The sequence below is a fragment of the Pleurodeles waltl genome, chromosome 7, assembly GCF_031143425.1.
Source record: "Pleurodeles waltl isolate 20211129_DDA chromosome 7, aPleWal1.hap1.20221129, whole genome shotgun sequence".
Lineage (NCBI taxonomy): Eukaryota > Metazoa > Chordata > Amphibia > Caudata > Salamandridae > Pleurodeles > Pleurodeles waltl.
In genome coordinates, this window is record NC_090446.1 from 869,151,125 (window position 1) to 869,161,909 (window position 10,785).

General features: G+C 40.4%; 1 protein-coding gene across 1 annotated transcript; it reads left to right on the forward strand.

The window, feature by feature from the left end:
* Positions 1–580: 580 nt before the first annotated feature.
* Positions 581–6,291, forward strand: LOC138245660 (protocadherin gamma-A12-like). Its single transcript, XM_069199417.1, has one exon. The coding sequence runs from the start codon at positions 693–695 to the stop codon at positions 3,138–3,140; it is 2,448 nt and encodes an 815-aa protein (XP_069055518.1). The 5' UTR covers positions 581–692; the 3' UTR covers positions 3,141–6,291.
* The last annotated feature ends 4,494 nt before the right edge of the window (positions 6,292–10,785 follow it).

The following is a 10,785-nucleotide window of genomic DNA, read 5'->3' on the forward strand; positions in this document are numbered from 1 at the left end:
TGACAAAATTGTCGACAGTCCTCATGACCTCATTCTCACTGTCATATTGGGAACACAGTTCCGTTCGCACTGGCAATAATGTAACTTATAGCGTGTTTCCACAGAGATAAGATTTCGTGATTTGAAGCAGCGCCTCCACAAAGTGAGAATAAAAACTCAACTGAAGGACAAAACAAAAGAAATAATTTAGAAAATAAGCCTCGAAATTGAAGAGCGTGGTCGCATATGGACCATAAGAAAAGGGAAATTGAAAGCCGAAGAGAGCGAATGTCAGAAGGACACTGGAGAGGTCAAGCTACAGAACAGCTGTGTATGAAGAAATGTACTGGTGAAGCTAACTAGAGACCATCGTGCTTCAATGCTCAGCTAAGAATGAAGACAAAGCTTATCGAAACAAGCTAGTTTTCATTTGCTTCTTGTAACTGGATATTTTTCGGCTGAAGCAGTTATAAGTTTTGCCACTAAATGGCGCTGTTTAACAACAACAGAGAGATGGAGACGGCGGTGCGCCAAACCGTCCTTCTTGCAAAGCAGGAAAACGGAGAATTGGCATTTTGACAATCTGGTGACATAATTTACTTAGTACGGATGCAGAGCTCTACCCAGAAAGAACTTTAATTTCCTCAGTGCAAGCATAGCGGATCAAAGGAATATTTCTGAAACTGGCTGTTGCACATAATCGTGGATAGAATATGGTGCCTAGTCTCAAACGCTGCGATTTAAAAGGAAGGCAGATTCGGCATTTCTTTCTTGTTTTGGTTACGGTCTGGGAGGCGGTTTTTGGGCAGATTCGCTATTCAGTCCCGGAGGAAATGAGGAAGGGCTCCATGGTCGGAAACGTTGCCTTGGACCTGGAGCTGAACGTGAAGGAGCTGTCGCACCGCAGGGTCAGCCTTGTTTCTAAAGGTAGGACGCAGTATTTTCATCTCAATGTAAACAACGGTCATTTGTGCATCAGCGAAAGGATAGACAGGGAACGGCTGTGTAGACAGAACATCCGGTGCCTGCTGCATGTAGAGATACTGGTGGAGGACATAATGAAGCTGTACACTGTCGAGATCGAGGTTTTGGACGTTAACGACAATCCTCCCGTTTTTATCACCAAAGAATCGGTTTTACACGTGAACGAGAATACGGCGCCGGGGGCGCGCTTTGTCCTGCCTCAAGCTCAAGACGCCGACGTAGGAATTAACTCGCTCCAGGACTATCAGCTAAGCAGCAGTACACACTTCTCTCTGGATGTGAAAACAGGACCCGATGGTGGGAAATTTGCTGAACTGGTACTGGAAAATGCGCCAGACAGGGAGGAACAGGAAATGTATCAACTAATCCTAACAGCCACAGACGGAGGAGATCCTGCCAGATCGGGCACAGCTCTCATTACAGTCAGTGTCCTGGATATTAATGACAATGCGCCCTTTTTTAGGCAGACGGTGTACACAGCAAGTGTGTTGGAGAATTCGCCAAAGGGTACTGTTGTGACTACGGTAAGTGCCACTGACAGAGATCAAGGAACAAACTCAGAGGTAATGTATTCTTTGAACATAATTTCGGAATTATTCCACGTGGATTCTAAAACTGGAGAAATTTCCGTGATCGGCAATCTGGACTTTGAAGAAACCGAAAATTATGAATTCCAAGTGCAAGCAAAAGATAACGGAGGGCTGTCTTCCAGGTGTAAAGTTTTGCTTGAAGTTCTCAACGTGAACGATAACACTCCCGTAATTGTTATGAAATCTCAGGCAACCACACTTGAAGAAAATAGCCCATTAGGCACAGTAGTTGCTTTTCTACATGTGTACGATCGAGATTCTGGCGAACACGGCCAGCTGACATGCATGATTCCTCACAATCTTCCATTTGAATTAAAGAAGACTATGGAAAACTACTACAGTGTGGTGACTGATATAATTCTGGATAGGGAGGAATCTCCAGAATATAATATAACAATCACAGCTACAGATCGAGGGACCCCACCTCTGTCCAAAACAAAAACCATCTCTCTGTCCATTTCAGATATTAATGACAATTCGCCAGTGTTTGAGCAGAAGTCATATACTACATATATAATTGAAAATACTGTTCCGGGTGCATCCATCTTTTCGGTGAAGGCAACAGATTTAGATTCAAAAGAAAATGCAAGAGTTACTTACTCTATTACTGAAGGAGGGCCCAGTGGAGAAGTGTCCCTGTCTTCCTACATCTCTATTAACTCGGAGTCTGGCATCATGTATGCTCTTAGACCGTTTGACTTTGAACAGCTGCAAGAATTACAAGCTCTGGTGACAGCACAAGATGGTGGCTCTCCAGCTCTGTCAAGTAATGTTACTGTTTGTTTTGTTATACTTGATCAAAACGACAATGCACCTGAAATATTGTATCCATCAACCCCCACAGATGGGTCCTCTGGGGTGGAGATAGCCCCTCGTGACTCTGAACCAGGTTATCTGATTACAAAGGTGGTAGCTATTGATTCTGACTCTGGACAGAATGCCTGGCTCTCCTACCAACTACTGAGGTCCACAGACCAGGGACTCTTTACTGTTGGTCTTCACACTGGTGAAATTAGGACAGCCCGACCCATTGTGGAAAAAGATGCCATAAAACAATTTCTGGTGGTCTTAGTAAAGGACAAAGGGCAGACTCCCCTCTGTTCCTCAGTTACTGTCACCATATTGATAGCAGATAGTTTCCCTGAAATACTCTCTGATCTAAGCAACTTTTCTGCTCCTACAGAGGTGGAGTCCAACCTCACACTGTATTTGGTGATCACCCTAATTGCTGTTTCCTTCCTGTTCATTCTTGCATTAATACTGGTACTCACCCTCAGAGTCCGTCAGTGGAGGCAAGCTAGGTTCTTGGACTCATCACGTGCTACTGGCAATGCTCTTCCCACCTCTCACTTTGTTGGAATAGATAGTGTGAGGGCTTTTCTTCAGGCATACTCTTCAGATTTGTATTTAACTGCAGATTCAACTACAAATCCTATTACATTTTTGGATTCACAGTACTCAAATTCATTTTCACATGCTCAGAATTTGGATGCACAAGGGCCTCTCCTAATTGATGAACCCTTAATAGGAAATACAGAGGATGGATCATTCAATCAGGTGAGCTACCTACTTCTTTCTCTTTTTTAAATTTGCAGCATAAATTAAAATGCTTGCATCTTTGTAACATCATGTTTTTCTGCATAATACGATAGAGCCGGAGTAAGAGGGTGAATGATGATTACTAAGCATGGATGAGGTCAGCTGATACTGAAAAGAGGTCTTCATACTTAGGAAACATAAATATTTACTTGGATTTGTGATCACACCTAGCTTGTCGTGTCGATACACTCTCAAACCTTGTTGGCTCATATATGAGTAATGTAATGGATGTAACTTACAGCTGTTCAGTAAATGGCACTAAGCATGCTTGAGCTACTGGTTCTCATAAAGATTAGTGAAAATAGAATTATTATTTCTCTAATAGTGCTGTTGGCTTATAAAGTGCAGGTAGCCCATTTGAGGTTTCATCATTAATGCTCCCTTGGTTTTGCATGCAGCTTTCCGACCACGAGAACACCCTCTTAACAGTTAGATCTTGTTTAAATATATGTGACTACTTCATGATTCCTACCAGGACAAAAAAACTTACTGAATACAAAAATCTTAGGAAGATAATCAGCGCAATTCTGCCTATTGCATTCAGAAAAGTGTGACTATTAAGAGAGATAAATAGAAAAGTTTTGTGCATGTTCAGTGTACTGGAGTAACTGGTATAAATAATTTCTTCTGTTTGTGTGAATAGGTTCTCGGAAAATGAGATTTTGAAAGTGGCCCAGGAATGTAGCTATCTGAAAAGTCATATGTGCAGGCAAAAATGTAGTCAGTGTTCATTATTATTTGCCAGTGGGGACAGTGTGATAAGGCATAAAGTCAAAATTCACAAGCAGGGGCTTTTTATAAGAGCTGCTGAAGTTCAATATAGGAGATTGTCAGTGGCCTGTGGAGAGATAACTGATTGCAGTTTATAACAAGCATTGACAAAGCCAATAGGTTTCACCTATGTAAGATCTGTTGACTTTCTCAGTGTTTATAGATATGTTGTACAGCAGCGTGGGCTGCTGTGCAACTTGGCTGAAAGAAGAAACAATAGCAGTATGAGGTGGCCAAACATGGCAGCATCACAGCTTTTTTTTTTTTTTACTGGTTCCTCTCATATACAAAGAGTGACGTGTGTGTGGGGCTAGGGGAGGCAAACAAGTGTAGCAATGTCATACAATTCCCTGTACTACCCACAATTGCATGGCTCAGAGTAATAAGAAACAAAACCAAAAAAACAAATGAAAGTGGGTTTGCACCTCCAACCAGCTCTGTGCCTTTCAGCTTGCAGTTTATTGTGTTATTGTCTCTGTAGGAGCAGCATGGCCTGTAAGGGCTCTGTGAAGTTAAGCGTGAGCTGTGGGGGCAGTCTGTCCTTCTCTTCACGTCAGTGAGGGTGTTAGACACAGAATGTCCCCAATAAAAAAAATAAATAAATAAAAGGGAGCGTTGGGGGCATTAGGTAACACAGGTAGGGGGTGGAGGGTAACGACTACAGAGGGCAGAAGACTGTATGCAGTGAGGAGAGAAGACTTCTCCAAGAGAGAAGATGGCATGTTGAGCCCATGGAGGGAGGTCCACGCAGCCCCCCTCCCAAGATTATTATACAGCCCCGGGGATGTGGTGGTCCCTGGGGATTTTAAGAACCCTTGAGGGGGTTCAACCCTTCTTTTTATTTATTCATGGCCCCAGGGCTTGGCCTACCCAGGGGCTCAATTTTTAACGAGCGGATGATCACGCTTTCTTTTTTTTGTTGCAGGGACTCACAAATCTCTTGCAATTTTTCCTTCAGAAATGAAATGCTTTTTAGCTCTAGGGATGGCGGGGGGGAACCCAGCACCAAACCTAGGGGGTGAGGTTATTCCTCCCTGCCCCCTTTTCTTCTTTTTTTTCTATACTTCATTTTAGGGCTCGGCTGAAATCGAGTCCCAAAATGTCTGCCAGCACTTCGTGGTTGAAGTCTCAGCAGCGAGTCAGATCTCTGCACGAGATTGGGAGGATTTGCAAATGGTTTATGCCTCCAGATATACAAATTTGGTTTTCTTTTAATATCTCCAAAATATTTGAAAAGATTTTCACCAAATCATAAAAAGCACACCTTCTGGACTAAGAGCTAGCTTTCTACTAATGTTGTTGTAATTCCATCCAGCAGTTCGAGCTGTATTTATGTTCAAAACCTCTATGGGAAAATGCAATAGGAAAACAGGTTTTGGTACCCCCCCCCTTTTTTTTTTCCTTGGCCCCTGCTTAACAGCTCACCCAACAACTTTCAAAAAAGCAGCTGAACTGACTGTTGTATCAGTTTTGAAAAGTTCATGAAAAATAACCAAACGGCGACAAAGTTATTGGTGAAACAAAAAAACACGTTTCCTTTGGAAACTATGTCTGAATTATATATTTGTAAACAGCTACTACCAAATGCAACAAAAGGTTGAGCTCAACTCTTTCCCCTATATCAATGATTATTTTTTGGAGTAACCATCCATGACACCACAGGCTGCAAACAGCTTGCAGTTCATTCTGTAGTTTGAGAAACATTGTTTTGAACCACATTAATACTAAGAAACCTAGCCTAAAATGGGTCCTGAGATGTATCTCAGCACACAATGGCAGTTTTCAGACTACATGAATTAGTACAAAAATACTCATAAAGAAAGAGAACGCAAGCGATGAGAGAGAGAGAGAGAGAGAGAGGATCTTTAATAGTGCAAAAATTCCAGCAAGGAGTTTTATTGGCAAAGTAAATCATGAAGGCCAATTCAATTATGTGTCTGCTGAACACTGGCTCTAATAGGCAATCAAAGGGAGACGCATTCACCAAATTATTGGTGGGGTCTAGCTAGCACTTGTAGCTTCATTGAAGCTAAATTCCTTCTATCTGCATGATCTTTTCACAAAATAGCATATAAACCAGATATTATCATACAGCGAACTGTGAAAAGTAAATATAAAAGTGAATCAACATATCGCAACACCACATGCATGCTTAAGGGGTGACTATGGATAAAAGAGCTTATAAATTACTCTATTTGACATCATCTGCAAAGTGGAGGTGGGATTCTAAGTTTGGTAGGTACAATTAAAAAAAAAAAAAAAACAGCTCCTGGAAGAGTAAAGAAAACATCCTGAGTTTGCAAGGATAATGGTTGGTTCTGATACTCTTATTAGAGTATGGCTTACAATTTAAGCCATAAAAGCATCTTAGACTCCTCTGGAAGAATTTAACCATTCTCATCAACTGAACTAACATCCTCAGGCCAATAGACGCTGTTTCTGAAAGCAGCTTTCCAACACAATTATTTGCAATGCAATGGGTCTCGCGTTTGCTCAAGTTAGAGTTATTAGCCTTGTAAACTCCTTGCCACTTAAACTGAAAATGAAAAGTAAAACAGTTTCACATAAGCGAGCTGACGGCTGCCATGAGTGCGAAGCAGACACAAAAATGTAATCAGAAGTTCGCTTGCAGTGAAACTTATTGGCAAAAGTGCAATTATCCATGTTACTGGCAAAAGTGCAATTATCCATGTAACCGGCAAAAGTGCAGTTATCCCTGTAACAGGGTCGATGTCATGCAAAGCACTCAACTACTGTCCAGTGAGATTGTGCTGCCTATCAAATGAAAAGAAAAAGTAGTCCAGAAACCATACAGAAATCATGGAGCCTCGTATGTTTTCAGTATATGGCCGGTGCACTCGAGGATGGCTAAACACCGGAAAAGGCATGACGTATGCATACCTTTCACCAGTGAAATTGCTAGCGCAGTTGTCTTAATAAGAAATTATTAATGCGTGTTTATGTATTTTGAATAATGCGTTTATGCAGAAAATTAAATAACGTAGGAAAAAATGCACGCATTTGAAAATGTAATCTCGGGGAATGGCCACCAGTGTTAACGAAGTGTACTAATTAATTATTATTACTTATGAAATATTGAATCTATGTTAGACTAATGTAGTAATATGTCATATTAAGGGTTATGAAGTGTGCTTTAGCTTTATTAATTGTAGGCCTTAACTTAGCTAGTGTCTTTGCCTATTTTGCTAGGCCTCATGTAGAAGCTGTATTTCTTATTGTTTAATAAAAATGCTGACCAAGTGAATTAAACTGTGAAATGTCTATTGTATTGTTTAAATTAGCTCATAACGGAAGCTTTTTGTGAGAACTGACTGTTAGGAGATGATGTTCTTTCTAATGCAAAATTGTATGTGTAATGTGTGTGAGACTGATTTTCTCAGGACAAGAACAATGAAGATACTGACTAGAGTGGAAGCTACAACAATATTGTTACCTGACAAGCCGGATAATGAGGACATCACAAGACGAACCAATCAACAATATGAGAACAGAGAAATATTAGAATTCATAGATTTGATATAGTAGTTTAATTGGACAGAGTGTGAACATACGATTAACTGATCAATATGGAATTAGGGGATAGTTTAGGTGACTTTGATAAAACAACGCTGCAGAGGGAAAAGACTTCGGACTTCAGGAGAGAGAGATTAATTCCAGCATTCTGAGAGAAGACAGTCATTCTTCCCACATTTCCTGACCAAAAGGTTATTACTTTCTTATGCGCCTTTATTAGAGACATGCTTGACTTTAATGCTTAGTGACTTTGCCACTATTTTCCTGACTGAGACCTGATGCCTTGCTGAACAACTGATGTCCTGAGGACGAAGACTGATTCTGCTTTGCTGACCTATACCGAGGATAGGTATACATTGAAATGTGATTATTATGCATATTTGCTTTTCCTTTCTAGGTACCAACTGCGCTGTTTTGATACAGCCATAGTTAGATGTTTTCCCAAATTTGTGTTACTAAATTGTTTTGCATGAAGCCCAACCTGCGGATGCTAATCTGTTGTTAAGGATTCTCACTAATTGAATTATGATAACAGGGACTAATGCTTGATGAATTTCTCTGTTGAATCTTCATGTATTGCATTTTGTTGGTGCAGCTGACTCTGCTATTGATTCTCACCGTAACTTTAGAATGTGTTGTAGTTCAAGCTTTGATTAGATTGCGTTTCTTCCGCCGCGTTGGACAACCAGTGTTGTTTCTCCGGGGTGTGGAATTTCATAAAATATCTACTTGTCCATGGGACAGTTTGCTCCTTAAGTCTACTTGTCCTGTAAAAAATTCTACTTGTCCCATTGGTCCAATGTAGTGAGCGTGTCAAATGATGGCAGCAATCTCAATATGTAAGAGCTCTGATAATAGCCTCTGTGATTATTCCAGGACAACTATGATAGTAGGGCTTGAATACTTATAGTTTCAATCCCTTCTACAGCAATTTCCTTATTTTGGCACCTTTCCGCAGATCTACATGCTTGGGCTGGAGGAGGCAGAAGTCAGTGGCTCCAGAGCTGGAATGCTTTGAGTCTGCAAACCTACTAACTTGCATGTTTTAAAGATTTTCACCAGCTCTTCCCTTATCTTTTGCCATAATGAGAAAGGTTGGAAATTTACTCCTGAGAATGGGAGAAGTAGTGCTTCCAGGGTTGTGAAAAAGGTAGTTGGAGGGAAAGTGAACTTCTAAAACAAACGCTCGATAGATTTTCACATGAGCAAATCTACACATACAAATTTGCTCTTGCTTAAATACAGTTCACACACATTTTTTAGAGGTGCGATTTCCTGGTCTACTTCTGTAAGTTCTTGTGAATTCATGAAAGCCACTAATTGAAAGACCTATACCATGGGTGCACTTTTGTGACTTTCTTTAAGAATTGGGTCCCTAATTCAGTCTGGCATTAACAAAAACATTTTGTTTTTATTAAACTTCTATTTCTCAATCTATCGGCTGGCTTTACCATGAGTGATTGCATTCTTCTTTTCCACAAGGAGCATGTTGGAACACAAAGTAGTTTTCTTCATTTTCAGGAACTACTGTGGCAATCAGTGGCATAACAAAACTGGAGGGAGCTCCCCTGCAAAGAACATGGAGGGCACCCCACTTCCAGACTCACTCAGGGCAGGTTATGTGATGAGGGGCATCCTGGATGGGGCAGCGGGCCCTTGTTATGCCACTGGTGGCAATGTGTGGTTTTGAGACCAAAATTGTCTTTTCTTTTTTCCATTGTTTGTTACAATGGTGAGGTCCTGGCAGCTCCCACAACAATGAAGTGTTAGAAAAGCCATGTCCAAACAATACACGCATTGTCAAAACCAAAAGACTCTCAACAAAATGTTGGATCGGTTGGCTTTGCCAGTGCTTGTTTATTACCATGCTTCTCATTATCTTGTTGGAAATAGTTATTCTGATTTTACATTAGCAATATTTTTTGGAAATACTAGCATACATCAACTCATTTTACTAAATGATGCTTCAAAGAAATAGCATCTAAAATGTTATAGTAGCTAAATGTTTTTTTTCCTGCTTGCATTTGTTTCTGAATATTTTAGTTTGAAAGCAAAGAATCATCACTGTTGCTTACGGGCTTCTGCAAGCATTTGAATCTAATCAATGAGCATTCTGGGAGCATTATACTTAGCCACATATTGTTAAATTTAAAAACGTGTGTGCACTTTTTTTTTTGTACTGGAACCACCATCTGTAGTGCATTGTGACGTTAAAACGTGTATTTACAGCAGTCACCCCAATAATGAAGTCTTTTCATTAATGAACCATAAATACAAGTTCGAACAGCAGTAACATATGGACACACTTTTTACCTCAACTGCAGCCAGTTCCCTTCTCTGTAAGCTGGCAGCCAAAGGGTTTGTGCTGCAGGGAGTTGGGCCTCCTTGTCCCAAGGACAAAATAAACATGAAAACTTGCTGCCAAACAATATGTCCCGGGTGTCAGGTGATAGGAATTACACATCCCTGTTTCTGTATGTGTTTCATTTGAGTTTGAGATTAATCTACATGACCTTAGCATTGTTAATATAGGGAAACAAGCATTCTAAACTTTTACTGAAGGTGTCGTTATTCATGACTGAAAGGTCATGGTGCGTGACAATTACTGACTCAATTGATTTTTGTTTTTATTGATTGCTAATGATAGTTGATTGTTGTGTATTGATTATTGATTATGTACTGGAGCTATGGTAAGAACTTCTTAATTGCGAGTCAAAAGGTTCATCAACCTATTCACGTCCCTTTGTAAGTTTACTTATTAAGGTCTGACACGCTAAAAAAATCAAGCATATTTTCAAAAGCAAGCCCACAAACCAACCAAATTTATGGGCATCGTTACAAGCCCATAGAGAGATTACAACGGGGACAGAGCGCTTTGTGCGCTCGACCCTAAAAACGAGATGGCTCACTGGAGCATGATGCTAATAGCAGATCAAAGAAGATAAACAGTGTGAAAGGTTCTGGCTAGGACTGTTATGATGGTCTGGGCCAAAAATCTTCATACTATCTGTCACCTTTGTGGACCAAAACACACACTATACAAACCGTTCTGAATATACATATATTTATATATTTTACTCTTCCTGTACGGTTTAATTAAAGGATCTTCTGGGGGCAACCAGGAGTGCACGTCTTGCTGGGAAAAGGGAAAAGAGATGGAAACTGTGAATTGTAAGACCCTCAAAGTTGTACACGTCATTTCTGAAAAGTGATTTAGTTACTATCTTGTATTCTTTTAAAATCTCAATTATTTATTGGGTCCTCACCCAGGCGCTGTCCAGTAACTTTATGTGCATCTGAAACTGTTAGCAGTAACTTGTGTTTTTCA